Consider the following 15,559-nt stretch of genomic DNA (forward strand, 5'->3'; position numbering starts at 1 on the left):
ATAACAAAGTAGGATGAGACAGGTGTATCCTGAATCCACACTAATACATATTACTAATATTATATATGTTATTAGGACGGATGGTTGTGACTGTTTCACGCTTAAAAGGATGAACAGATTTGAATTAAATTTGATACACGGGTAAGTTAAACCCTTACTTAATATATAGGATAGGGGGGAAGGATAGTTAGTAACGTGGATTACTAGTCCCATTGCTAGCAATATACCCGGTCAGGTTGACCTCCCCATAGTTTCCTCTGGAAACCGTCGTGCTGAATCCCAGGTGTGTTTATTCCGATGGGTCTGTCATCCCACACTGGTGCCCCGCCAGTGTATATAGTGAGTGTAGGCGGGATTGCCATTCTATTATCATCCATTAAAAAAATATATATATAGGATAGGTAGTTTATGTACTGACTGACGAGAGTGAAGCCGTGTGACATAGCTAGGATTATAAATAGAAAAGTGAGTTTGCTTGTCTATCTCTTGACCTCATAACAGCCTACGATCGATCGAACGATATGATCATGAAATTTAAAAGGATATAAACTATTTTTATTCCGGTTAATTAATATATTGTGGTCTTGCGAACGAATTCGCAGGTAAAAACTGTACTTACCATAAACATTAAGCCTGTCATGGTGTGCTATCACGTTCTCGCCATGGTGTGCTACACATGAATACAGGCCGCCATCGTCGACCCGCAAATGTGTAATATTTAGTTGGGTGATTACTCCCCCATCGGGGGACATGGTTTGACCTATGGCATACCTATGGAAAAAAAATTGTTCAATAATATAAGATTATCTAGTTATATCTATAAAGTTTAAAAGAAAAAAGAAACTTAACAGTTTCTCTTTTAAATATCCGTTAACATATACAATAAAGAATAAATAAATTAATATATATGTAACAACCATGCACGTTTCTCATTAAAATAATATATATATATATATATATATATATATATATATATATATGCGTATTCCAATAAAAGACCTATTAACTTTTTCTAAACGATACTTCGGAACTAAATTTATATTTATGTCTAGTAAAAGCTATACAGTTCTGAATAAATACGTCACGATGAATAAACTATATCCTTATCGATCATAATGTTTTAGTGTCCCGTCATTGCATATTATTAATATAGGAAGATATCTACCTATTATAATATCTACTATGATATAATGCATCTGCATTATATCACATACATCCTTGAAAAATTTCTCACTTGTTGTCGCTTCCGGTGATTTCAACTGGAAACGTGGTGGTGGGGCATAAGATGGCCGCTCAAATGTACACTTTAAAAACGAAAAAGGGCTGTATCGTCGAGGAGACGAGACAGTTCGGAGGTGTTCTTAATCCATACAATTATATATCTCAATATATTTAATAATTAGTAGAATTAGATTAAGTTTTTCTATTTCCAATGTATTATAATTATAAACATAAATTAAAAGGTGCAAGCATGATATTATAAGTGTTAATAATCGGTGTGTTTATAATTCCCTCTTATACACTCTTTAAACAACCATACACTTACATTCTTATTCATTGCCTTTGAATAATTGAGTAAATATCCTTATTTCTTTAACTGGATCATTCATATATCTTTAGATACATTCGTGTCTCTAGAGGCCTCGCAAAATTTATTTTACCCACATAAAATTAAGGTTTTACTCTAGTCGAGCCTGATAGGCGCTGTCTGTTTCCGGTGTTTCTGGGAGGAGGGAGTGGGGGAATGGAGGCGGTGTCAATTCAGAAAAGATCACAGTAAAGTAAAGGATTACTTTAATAATACACATACGAGTATATACTATTGCATATCGATCCTAATTCTAACCTAATTCTTAACTGTGATTTATAAGTGCAGTACGAAATTGTACTGCAGTACAAAAAAACATCAATGGCAATGGATTGATATCGATATTAAATTCAAGTGTAATCCTGCTATTTTTTTTTTTATTTATTCTTTAATTGAGCAGAAAATTGTAGACGCTTTTTATTTTGTATATTATTTTTTCTTTTTTGTTCGTTTTGTACTTGCTTTTTATGCTACTGTGTGAGTTGCATGAATGATTCTTTGATTAAATTCTTTCTTTCTTTATGCATGTATCACTGATAATAATGTATTAAGTCAATAATTTATTTCTTTTACTTCTTTTTTTACTAGTAATCTACCTTGGTTTCGGACGGCATGAATGGAAAGATATATTTACTGTTTCATATTAGTTGTAATAGTCGAAAATTTAATACCTTGGGTTTCATTGTTATAATAGGGTTACATAAGTTGTGTAAGATTCTAAGTTTTTTTTTTTTTTAATTATTAGCAAAGGCCACGTACTACTAAGTTTGACCTATTTAATTGTCTTCAACGATGTGGGCATGCAAATATCTGATATAATTTTATGTTATTATATCTGATATAATAAATTATCATTACATATTAAAAATTAAATGAATGTTGCATCGTTATACATTATGTCACTTATATAATATATATAAGTAATACATATAATATATAACCTATTATGTTCATCATATCAGCCTTTAACTGTCCACTATTAAACATAAGCCTCCCACTTGGGGGTTTTGCCGGTAGTTGCCACGTCTGGCAGGCGGATTGGCAACCTCAGTTAGGCTTTGGAAATGTTTTATAACCTATGTTACTCGCTAAAAATTGGGTTGTATCTAAGACGACATTGCTATTAACTTATTTCCTAATCTAATATTTTAATTTAATAGTTTTGCAAAATTACAGTTTTATAAACTATTATAAACTAAAATTATAATATGTTTTATTTAATTCCATTAGAAATTTAGTTCAAATACATCCTTGAAATAAATATTTGGCTACGATATCAAATTTAAATTTTCGAGAGGTTTAGAGAATTAGCGCCTTAAAACTAATTTCAATATAGCTTTCTAAGATGAAAGATTTTACAAAATTGGTTGTGTAGTTTTTGAATTTATTGATAACAAAGAAATAAACAAACAAATATCAAATCTATCCTCTTTATTTACATATCTGTATTTATATGCTCATCAAATTCCTGTCGTCCAGTTTAATATAAACATATCCTATTTAAATAATTTTGACCCCACACGTAAACGAAACCCACAACTGCTTGAAATGCAGTAACTCCATATGCTTACACTGATTATGAATACTCATATTATTATAAATTGATTCACTTACACAAGTAAAACAGTTCGCATAAAATAATTGGAAATTTTACCTCGAATCGGTGTTAGAGGAGATAACAAGACCGTCCCTCTCCCAGATGAATCTAGCTGGATGAGGTCCGTTCACCGTACAATGTAGACTCACCTGCACCAAAATAAACTTTATTACATTAGCCATAAAGTTAATAATATACCGCGCTCACTTACGATTCCTTCCCTTTATAATTACATTTGAGATTCATGAAACGAGACTGTATAATGATGGTAATAAAATTCAATGTCGATTTAAAATGGTTTTGGTCAAAATTGGTTGATGTGTACAGTGAGCATTGCGGCTTCGGTTCTGAGCATACGGCTTTTGTTAAATTTGATAATAATTTTACCTTTGTCTAATATTTAATATTTTATTACAATTTTGTATTTCAAAATTTAAATTTAAAATTTTGTTCTCTATATATCTCATCTCATGTATATCTAGAATTATTAAAAATAAAAGATAAAACTTAAATAAGTATAAAATTAAATACAAAGTGATATAAAAACAATTTATATTATTATAATAAATGTAATTAAATAATAATGTATAACAAACTTATAAATAATATGAAACAATTTTTGTTTTATCTGTTTGTGATTATTTCACTGCTTTCTTCTTCCAAAGAATGCAATGAATTTTGATACGAGTTTCACTGTCATTTAAAAATTTATAAGGAAATATCATTCCATATTCATATGGACTGATACTTCCTTATACATTTTACATATATGGATTAATGCTTAAACATTTACTTTAACCAGAGCGGGACTATACCGGCAGTATACCGGCAGTAGTCCTAAAGCAGTGTGCTCCGGAATTGTGTCCTGTATTAACGCGTCTCTTCACGATCTCGTACTCCACAGGGCAATTTCCTTCGACATGGAAGATCACCCTTGTACATCCTGTACCTAAAAAGGGCGATAAGTCGGACCCTTCAAATTACAGACCGATTGCGATCGCTTCCCTTCTCTCTAAGGTGATGGAGCGTATAGTTAACGCACAGCTGTTAAAATACCTAGAGGATCACGATTTATTGAGTGACCGCCAATATGGCTTTCGCCATAGTCGCTCAACTGATGACCTCTTGGTATATCTTACGCACCGATGGGCATCAGCCATTGAGAGTCAAGGTGAGGCGCTCGCTGTCGGTCTTGATATTGCAAAGGCATTTGACCGGGTCTGGCATCGGGGTCTTCTATCGAAATTGCCTTACTATGGACTTCCCGACAGCCTCTGTAAATGGGTCGCCAGTTTTTTATCCGGCAGACGTATAAAAACCGTTGTAGATGGTTGCTGCTCCGATAGCATGGATATTAACGCTGGCGTCCCGCAGGGTTCTGTGCTGTCCCCAACGCTGTTTCTACTGCATATTAATGATATGTTAACCTTCGGTAGCATTCATTGTTATGCGGATGACAGCACCGGGGATGCCCTTTATACGGGTCGTACCAATGTCTCCCGTTCCATCGTGGAGAACAATTGTGAACAGCTTGTGTCTGAAATCGAGAGAACACTAACTGGAGTCTCTGATTGGGGACGACAAAACTTGGTCCAATTTAACCCCTCTAAGACACAAACTTGCGCGTTCACCGCTAAAAAAACCCCATTTGCTGTGGCCCTACAGTTCCAAGGCACGTCTCTTAACATCTCTAAAAGCATTGGGATCCTTGGTGTCGACATCTCTAGTGACGTACAGTTCCGTGGCCACCTCGAAGATAAGGTGAAGCTGGCATCCAAAAAACTCGGTGTGCTCAACAGAGCGAAGCATTACTTCACGCCGGATCAGCGATTAATGCTTTACAAATCGCAAATCCGGCCCCATATGGAGTATTGCTGTCACTTATGGGCGGGAGCACCTAGATACCAGCTTGAACCCTTCGACTCAGTGCAAAGACGAGCTATGAGAATTGTCGATGATCCCATGCTTGCAAGCGGTATCGAACCCTTAAGTCTTAGGAGAGATTTTGCCTCACTCTGCGTGTTCTACCGCTTATACAACGGATTGTGCTCAGAGGAATTATTCAATATGATGCCTACGGCCACTTTCTATCATCGTACGGCTCGCCATCGACAGGGAGTTCACCCTCATACCTTACAGCCTAAATGGTCGCGTACAACGCTGTTTCAGAGATGCTTTCTCCCACGAACACTCAGGTTATGGAATGAGCTCCCTGCCGAGGTTTTCCCGAGAGACTACAGCATGGGGTTATTCAAAAGGGGGGTAAAGAGGTTTCTTCAGGGTTAATACCTCTGGTATTGCAGGCGTTCATAGGCTACGGTAACCGCTTACCATCAGGTGGGCCGTATGCTTGTTTGCCACCTCAGTGGTATAAAAAAAAAAACTATGTACAAAAGTCTTCTGCTTGAGTACCTCTGTCCAATTCGTCCTTTTGCCGTGAAGCAGTTATGTTTGCATGGTTGTGTTTCAATTTAAAGGATGGGATATGGTAATGACTTTACAAGGTACACAGTTATAACTCCTTACTCCTCAGGAAAGGCATGGGGCGTATCATGAGCCATGAAATAGTATACTCTATTATGCCCATAGTATTGCTCATGTCTATAGGCGACAGTTACCACTTTCCATTAGGTGAGTCGTCAGCTTGTTTACCAATCTAAAGTAAATAAAAAACCTTTCTTTTTTATGGAAGTTATACATGCAGTACAATTTACACCCATACAAAGTCTGAGCAGGTTGCGTGTATAATATAATTTCTTTCGCAATTTATAAAGCTGATGACCCAGTAACTTTCCACACCGGAAACCGGACGGGGCCACCCTTAAATGAGTCGTAAGAAGTCATAATAAATCATTAGGGTAAGACACTCTGAACAACACAATTCAGAACTTGACCAGACAAACTATAATAATGTTTTGTAGATGAGTTTAAAATTATTTAAAAAAAAAATATCTTTGAAATAGTCTCCTCATCATTACCATAATTTCAGCCGTTAATTGTCCACTATTTAGCACAGATTTCCCCCATAAACTATCCCTTTAATGAAGTGCCGCGTTTGTGATTCATTGTTAATTCCAAAGTCTGCTTTTTGTACGATACTTTATTTTGTTCAATTATTTAAATAAATAAATTGTATTTATTTATTTAAATAATTATTTAATTAAATAAATACAATAATAATAATAGTAATAAACTCTTTATTGCGCACAGTAGAGATGTATACAAGGAGTATTTATACAGAATGTGCATATACAATAACTTATCGCTGCATCTCTTACAATGCGTAAAGAATAGAGTGCAGAGAGAAAGGTTTGAATGGAACTACCAGTAAACATTATGACATGCGCAGTTTAAATAGGACTATCATTATTTATATATTTCATATATAGTGTGAACTCAAAATCAATAACGTACGATAAAATTAAGAATCTGCTCATGCTATAAAAAGCGGTAGCCAGCCGGTCAATCTTGGCTATTAGTCTTGTGGATTGTGGCAATAAATATACTTTTTTTATGCGACTTAGAATGGCAAGCAAGCTAATGATCCACCTGATGGAAAGTGGTAACCGTCGCCTATAGACATGAGCAGTACCATGGACATGGACAGAGAATACTGTTTCGCCCATGATACCTCCCATTCGTTGCCATTCCTGAGAACTCAAGTGTTAATCATCTGTACTCTGTAAATTTACCGCCATATCCCACTTTTCAAACCGAAACACAGCCATGCAAACACAACTGCTTTACGGTTGAAATATAAATGGAACAGAGGTGCATAAGCAAACAACTTTTGTACAAAGTCTCCCTCTGGTAACCCAATAATATAACATATTAGTACCCAGGAATATCAAATCATGAGGGGTACTATGCACATAATATAGTATATTCTGTTATGTCTATTCATTTCTATAAGCGATTGATACTATTTTCTATCAGGTGGATTTTCAGATTTTTTGCCATTCTAAGTGTTACAAAAGATAGACAGATATATATACTTTATTTTCATTACTTACAGCACACAAATAATAATAGATATAGATACATACGCAAAAAAATAAATCAAAGAAAAATAAATAATAGACATGTAAAAAAAACATAGTACAGACTGCATAACGTAATCACTAACTATTTATAACATAAATTTTTACTCACATCAACTCCAGGCATAACATTGGATTCAGTGAAGTGCTGTGTTATAACCATTTGTAGACTTCTTGTGTAACGATACCTCCTTGTATATGATTCTGCAATTAAAACTCAATGTCATCATCGAATATTATTACTAACTGTACTATTTAGCATATGTTGTATATTGTTGTTGTATCGCCCACTAGCTGTCCCCTGCTGAACATAGACTCCCCCATAAGGAGGATTTTATCAGAAGTTGCCATGTTTGGAAGGCGGATTGGCAACCGCAATTTGACCTTTAGTGATGTTTTAAGAGGGACACTGCTGTCTATCCCTTCACCATAAGCTTCCTTAGTCACCTCTTACGACACCCACGAGAAAGGGAAGCGTGGCCTATTCTATGCCAAGATCTAGACGGCAATTTTATCATATAGGATGGATGATCTTTTGGAGGAAACAATAGAGTATCTATCTATCTATCTATTTATAGGATACTTTATTCAAATTCACGCGGGCGGAACCGCGCGATATAATTACTATAATAATACATTAAAACTTTCAACTTACCGTCAAAATTTCCAGTCCAATAGTCAAACATATCATGCGGATCCCTCAAAACTGAAATTGACCTGTAAAAAATAACAATAACAAAAATTTTAAGTGAGATTTAATCTGTTTTCTCTTGCTACTTTAGGTAGGCAATGAACTTGGAATAATACGAGTATAATTAATTAAAGAAAACTTCAAGAACTTCAGCATAAGGAAAGGTTTATATTAAAAGTTCCGTGAAATCAGGAAATCTTTAAATTGAAGAAATACAAAGAATTTATGTACAATATTTATATTTTCAAGGTTTATACGTAATTATTTTTTAGATTTAAAAAATTACCCCCTCCTTATGGGGGATGTAATGTTAGAAATGGACGATTAACGGCTGACACATACAGCTTCTTATTTTTATCGTGCGATATACGCGATGGCTTATCCTCACCTATAGATATAAACAGCATTGTAGATATTATAGAATACACTGTGTCGCCCATGATACTATTTACAAACGAACTGAAATATGCTCCTGTACTGCAATTTTACTACCATATCCCACCGTTGTACCACCACACCATCCCACCACAAACTGTAACACAGTCGTGCATGCATAACTGCATCTTTTACATATCAGTACGAAATTATTTTCGTGTGGGACAGAATAACAACATAATGTGTCACCACTCCTTTATATTTACAGGATACTATAAGAGGTAATTAAGGAAATAAAGCACAATACATCAGTACTCATGCATCGTAGTCAGTTCAATTCGTGAGCATTCTTAATGAAGGAGCTAGACTTTTTACTTTATATTAATAAAATTCTTTGTAAAACAGTTTACTCTGTTATGTCCATGGTACTGCTCATATCTATAGGCGACGGTTACCACTTTCCATCAGGTCGACCGTCAGCTTGTTTGCCATTCTAAGTTGTATAAAAAAAAAAGTAAAAATCTCTAAATATCCATGGGGAACAACCTGAAACCGCGAGTATTCGATCAACGTACACATTGCGTACTTACTATAGAATCGACTTTTTTAAGGTCATAGAAATTTGGGCCTAGAAAAAGACCAAATCAGATTTCTTTAGATTTTATTAATTATTTATTTTGATATCAATTCTCTCATAAATTTGTAATATTAAATAACTCAACTACTACTATAGTTTTTTTTTATTTAAATTTTTTTACCAATACATGTGGTATAAAAGGTGGACTTAATGGTATAGGCATTCTCTACCAGTGAACCTTTAAGATTCTATATCTTTAACGCATTCTAAATTTGCTTTGTGCGATGATAAACCTAATGTAAATTTATTATTCTCCAACATTAATATCCAACAACGCTTATAGTTACAACATTAAATAATTTAATAATACCTAATGTATATTCCGACTGGTAGTAAAATAATAACAATATAAATGTATATAAAGCAATTATTTTTAATGACTTGTAAACTGAGTCTGCTCATCGCTTTTTTAAAGTTAATATTCGATATTTCATAAAAGATAACCATCGTCCGTTGTAGATATATTTTTAACTCGTTCGTATACGGTCAGTGGCGAGTTAAATTTAAATATATCGACCACCTATACCCAGAAGTGTATTTAAATATATAGTACCTATGCTAGTGATTTTATTTTTATTCATACATTCTTTTACTTTATTGGTATTTTTGTAGAAAACATAAAATATAACTATTACAAATATTGCTAACGGCTAGCATATTTATTTAGTAAATATCAATGCCACTTTGTAAGTTTCGTATCAATATTTTGATGACGTCATAGACATGATATAAAAACGCTTTGCTGTTCGATTTTCAAAGTATTCCGTTTCTCTTATGATTCCAATAGTATGTAGGGAGTAGGGATGTATATTTACATTATTGCATGGATTATATCTTCAAATGCGTTTAAAAACAGAATTTTCATCATGCTTCCGTTCAAACTGTTTAATAATTACTCCTCTCTATCCAAAGGTTGCATGGAAGAGACCACTTTTAACGATAAGGTCGCCCATTGTTTTCTCATTATGATTATTTCTCGTAATTATTTGTATCTATAATAAGTTTACTATTGTAATCTTGTTGAGGAAACATTTTTTTTTAATAATAAAAAACGTTATATTATGTTTATATGTGATTTATCAGATCTTTGTTGCAACATAAGACCTCCTAAATAGTTTGATGGTGGGAGGAAGGAATCGTTAGTGATGCGAACTATCATTCCCATTGCTAGCTATACACCCTGTCAGGTCGACCTTCGCGTGGTTCCCTTTGGAAATCATCATGCTGAATTCTAGGTTTATTCATCACGATGGGTTAACTGTCATTTTTAGTCTCACCTATGATCCCTCATTGGTGCCCCGCCAGCGTATACCGGTAGCGCGGGCGGAGTTACCATTTCAATATCATCCATTAAAAATAAAAATTGGTTGATGCCAATAACATCTTATTTATTTATTTTAAATAATAAAGTGTAAAATAAATAAATAAGATGTTATTAGATCTGTCTTAATAATAGCAGTGCCATATTATTATGACTATAGACTTTATAACAATCAATGAAAAAATAAATATAGCGACAAAAATCTTTTCAAAGCTGAAAAAAACGATTTTTTTAACAGTCGCTCATATTGTGTCTTTGTTACACCCGCATATCTACGTATCTATTAAATGGGTCCCTTTTTCCTCTTACAAAATCATTGAAGCATATTGAGACCACTAAATAAAGCACCATTTCCATAATAAAAAATACACTTACAGTGATTGCTGGGTCTCTGCCGTCACTTCAAAGACCCTTCGGTGTGTAATCAGAAGAAATAAGCGTTCACGGCTCACTGAATATCCGTTAAGTTATTTGAAAGGTTGTCTTGTATAGACGGATAGAGAATCGGTTTTATATCGTTTTCAAATATAGAATACTTTGTTTATGGAAATGGAAAAAAACATGACATTGTCGATGGTGATGAATAAAATATTTCATTTCCCGCCAAATTCATCTGAAACGTTTATAATGAATAAAAATAATTCACTATATTTTACTACAATAAAAGTTTTTTTTATTCGGATCCAATTGGAATAAGATATTTAATTATTAGAACTGGAAATGAGATATTGATAAGTTACTAATTTAAGAAGAAAATCGATACCAATCGTTTTTTTCCATGAACGCTTAGGTTATGGAATAAATGTCGAGGTTTTTCCAAAAGGCTACAGCATGGGTTCTTAAAAAAGTAGTAAAAAGGTTTCTTCAGGGTTGACAAAGCGCGTGTATTACAAGCGTTCATAAGTTACGGTAACCGCTTACCATCAAGTGAGCCGTATGCTAGTTAGCCATCTCAGCGGGGTAAAAAAAAACTACATGCAATCATAATATCAGCTGTCTGTCCACTGTTAAGGGTCTTTAGCGCATTGTGTCACAGTACCTCGCACTCACACAAAGGCGAGAACTGCCGGATGAAGTCGTAGTAGAAATAGAAGTAATAGAAGAAACAATCGTCATAAACGATAAAAATACAGCGAGTTCATTAATCTCCCATATTTATATAGACATTGAATAAAAATGTACATGAGTTTCAAAAATAATGCTTTACAAAAATTTCGAAGGTCCAAGGTCGAAGATAAAGAATTATCGTGCCTATAGAATACTGGTTACACCTTACAGGAATCTTTTAAGTGAAAAAAGTTTGTGCCGACCCTAAGTATTTTACGAAACAACAAAATTTGTTGAACACGCTACTATTATCATTTTGATCGTTATTGCGAAGCAATAAAGTTCAGTTTTCGTCGTTATTGTAGGTCGCCGTTCGTGTACCTCGCAATAAATCTCACGGGAAATAATAATAACGCAATATAACTCGCGGGAGTTTGATGGCTACTAGGTACTATAAGAATAATGCGAGATAAAATTTATGATACGACGCTGTTGCTTCAGCGAAAAGCGGTTGTTTTATTGTCATGTGCTTGATCCTCGAACCGCCTGCTTGAAGTCCCAAATTCAGCGCTTTTTTTATCCAGTCGGCTAATATGCTGTACTCACTAGAGAAAGATGGATAATGTTTTCTCAATGTATTTTTTTATTTCGGATTTTAAGCGACTTTCAAAACAAACAGGTTCTCAACTCGTTTGAATCAATTTTTTTTTTAAATAGGGTTTACTGACATGTTGGTCCCACGTCAATACTATCACTATTGAAATTTTTACAAATATATAATCTGGCATCTAATTTTTCAAAAATAAATTAATTGTAAGCATGTATGAAACGAGTTATGACAAAAGATAATACGAGAAATGTAGTCTATCTAGTACTAGGTTCTCTCTGTTTACCTCAAAAGAAATTTGCGTGATGGTTGGTAATGGGTGTAGATAAATCACATTTATATTTGATAAACAGGCAGTAATGGCAACTCATGTCGACGTTCCCTCGAGTGCTGTTCATGTAAACTTTTATACCTTCTTACCAACGCATTGTATCTTTGGAATCTTATATTTTTTATTCTATTCTATCGCTTTTAAAGGATTATAAGCGTATTGTTCTACGATTTAGTTCTACTAGTGGAACAAAACAAACTAAAATTAGAATAGATACAATAATTAATTTACTTTTAATTAATTTTAATTAAGTACCTTTAGAAGTATTCTACTAGTTAAATTTTTTTTTTCCAAAAAAAACCTGGGTTTATAATAATCGACAAAAAATTTTCACCCAGCACTTAATTTATGTCTGGTCCCGGCATAGAATGGGCCACCTCTTCCTTTTCTGTGAGTATCGTAAAAGACGTGAGTAATGTAAATTGGACTCTATTTTCCGCACTTAGCCTCTCATTTGGGCCATTGTGCGTATATACTGATCCAATAATGAATATTAACATATTCATCATTAAGCTAGTATATAGGTATTGTAACAAAAGTAATAAAGACACTGTTATATATTACTCACCCCTAAGTGTTATGTTCATGGTACTAGTCGACAAATGGCTATGACTACCCTATCAGGATCATTATATCAGCCTTTAACTGTCCACTGCCTGTGGACAAGGCGAAAGGCGAAAGTTATGCGTACCTTCGATAGCTGCAACTCACGAGTACAGCGCTGGTGTGCCTAAGTGGATAACCTAACCACCGCAGTACAGCTCCTCGTCTTCTATGCTGTTTTTGGTTCTATGGTGGCTTCGATGAGCAGAACAGCACGGAATAGTTTTTACTTAATTTGTCCAACATAAAACTGTATACTATATTTTTTACTGCGATGCGCGCGCGCGACGGGTTCGCTCGGCAAGCGGTATAATTGCACTCTGCTCGGCGTTTTTGGTGCATCACTGGCCCACAGAGCATAATGAAATAGATGAACCCAGGTACAATCGAAGCAGCGTAACCAGCCTGAATATAAGTCTTCCCGTTGGGGGGTTTTTAAAGTAGTTGTCATGGTTGGCAGGCGAATTGGCAACCGCAGTCAGGCTTTAGAGATGCTTTAAGAAGTACGTTGCTGCCTATCACTCGCCCTCCCTTAGTCGCCTCTTGCGACACCCACGGGATAGAAAAGGGTGGCCTATTATATACCGGGACTACACAGAAACCCTATTAGGATAATACCTAAATATTTTTTATAACTTATTAACATTTGCTAAATTGAATTCCTCTTGTCTTGGCTCTATTAAAGTTTCACAAAATTTAAGATCTAAGACCCAATACCACTATTCCCCAAAGAAATCTTTGAATGCTGCAATCTTATGATATACTAATTGAAATATTCTAGTCCGCTTGTCGGTTAGTTGAGCCAAGTTGTACGAACATACTTCGCTGCAACTATTCCAACAAAGGAATAGTTTTGGTCAAGTCTGCCGAGTTTGATCATTTTAGAAATTTGCGGTTTGTCTATTATTAGAATTAGTTTAATTCTAAATGTTTTTTTAATGCTAAAGTATAGAATTATTCGTGTGAGAGTGGTCCACTGTGGTATCAAAAATTTTTAGGTCACCTCCATTATACTGAAAGGCTGACGTGATCACAATTAGGAATCAAGTTTCTTTTAATTCTTTCTGTTTACTTCTTTATATTTTCAATAAGTTTTACAGAGCTTTCAATTATGTATTATATAATTACAATGTTTTATTAGCAAGCTGTTTATCAACAATGGGTCTAGTGCAATAAAAATAAAGAATAAATAAAAAGAAAACAAATGGTCTTAAATTTTACGTATTGCAAAACATAAAACCGTACAAAATTATGAACTGTAGGTAGATCATAATTGTTTGGACTAGTTTAATGATGATAATCCGATACCGGTTGCATCGCACAGCTTGAAGGTCGTTTTACCACACAAGAGAGTGCTGTCGCATCGCACCTGAGTGCAACTATATTCAATTAAAAAAAAAAAAGTAATATGGCGTTGGCGCGAAAAGTGATGATGGGTTGTTAGCAGCATACGCTCTGTTTTGTGTATTTATTTTATAACAAATGACATATAAGTGAAGTTCATAGTTTGCTACGACGTGGTTTTGTGTGCAACTTGTTATATTTTATAATAAGACTAAGTTTCTATTAATAGAAAAACTGATATGTGTGTCATGGACATGTGAAGTACCCGACATCACGCCACCCTATTCAAATACAACATTTGTGCGTGCTCCGGAGCCCGTGAGGATCCTTAGCTGCGCCGTGGAGAAAGATAGCAACCCCAGGAGGCAGGTGAATCAGCACATTAAAGAGGTACGATTAATTTAAGTTGTTGCGAACGGCATACCGGTCTAGGAAAGTCATTGTTAACCGCCCTCTCTGCCGACTCTTTAACTTTTAGTTTTTTGCCCATACAATAATAATGAGAAGCCGACAGACATTATCCTGTTCGTGAATAAATTTTAACTATGTATTCATATAAATAAAGAAGGAAACTAAAGCTAAACAATTTGGTTAGCGTAATCTTTTTTTTTTACAACACAGGGGCAAACGAGCATGCGACGAAACGAGCTTCTTCGTGATAAAAAATCTGTACAAATTATCAATACGTGATTGCAAATTTTACGAATGAATTTCAATTAAATTTCACATACGTTATTTCTATCAGATTTTGTGTGAGCAAAATCGTAGGTTTTAATTATAGTAGAATTAGTGTAATAAAATATAATTTTATTATTTCAACGAGTATTTTATATAGATTAATACCAATCAAATCACTCAAGTTAACCAATCCAAGATTTCCCATTAGAATAAAAGTCGAAAGGGTATTGGCAAAGTTACGTAAGGTGAAAAATAAAGGGCAAGGAAAGATTATTCAAGTATGTAAGTCACGAACTGGGAGGTTAAGGAGAGAATTAATTAAAAGTATCTTACCTCTTGTCGAGTTCGACAGCCCCGTATTCTCTTAAGTATGCCGAGGAAAGTAAGGCCACTGAAACAATTAAGAAATACTTGTTAATGGAATTAAATAAGGAAGTAAGGTTTTTAGAGTGCTATGCGTTATAATTAATCTATAAAAGCATCTCAATAAAAGTATTTATTTTATTTATTTAGACTTTATTTACACCAGAGGGAGTATACACTATTCGTGTTTCTACCATGAAGCAGTTGTGTTTGCATGGCTGTGTTTCGGTTTGAAGGGTGGGATATGGCAGTGAATTTACCGGGTACAGAGGAATAACACCTGAGTCCTCAGGAATAGCAACGCACGGGTCATGGTCATGTCTATAGTCATATGTCG

At 34.5% G+C, this 15,559-nt stretch overlaps 1 protein-coding gene across 1 annotated transcript in view; it reads right to left on the reverse strand.

The window, feature by feature from the left end:
• LOC113513847 (cell adhesion molecule Dscam2-like) overlaps nucleotides 1–15,559 on the reverse strand; it is a 96,006-nt gene that overhangs the window by 59,588 nt on the left and 20,859 nt on the right. Inside the window, exons 2-6 of the mRNA XM_052895074.1 lie at nucleotides 15,193–15,250; nucleotides 7,881–7,942; nucleotides 7,338–7,429; nucleotides 3,243–3,334; nucleotides 620–771 (exon numbers count right to left, since the gene is read on the reverse strand). Coding sequence (XP_052751034.1) covers nucleotides 620–771; nucleotides 3,243–3,334; nucleotides 7,338–7,429; nucleotides 7,881–7,942; nucleotides 15,193–15,250 — 456 coding nt within the window. The remainder of the gene's footprint in view (nucleotides 1–619; nucleotides 772–3,242; nucleotides 3,335–7,337; nucleotides 7,430–7,880; nucleotides 7,943–15,192; nucleotides 15,251–15,559) is intronic.

The sequence above is a fragment of the Galleria mellonella genome, unplaced genomic scaffold (genome assembly GCF_026898425.1).
Source record: "Galleria mellonella isolate WM207_F2 unplaced genomic scaffold, CSIRO_AGI_GalMel_v1 utg264, whole genome shotgun sequence".
Lineage (NCBI taxonomy): Eukaryota > Metazoa > Arthropoda > Insecta > Lepidoptera > Pyralidae > Galleria > Galleria mellonella.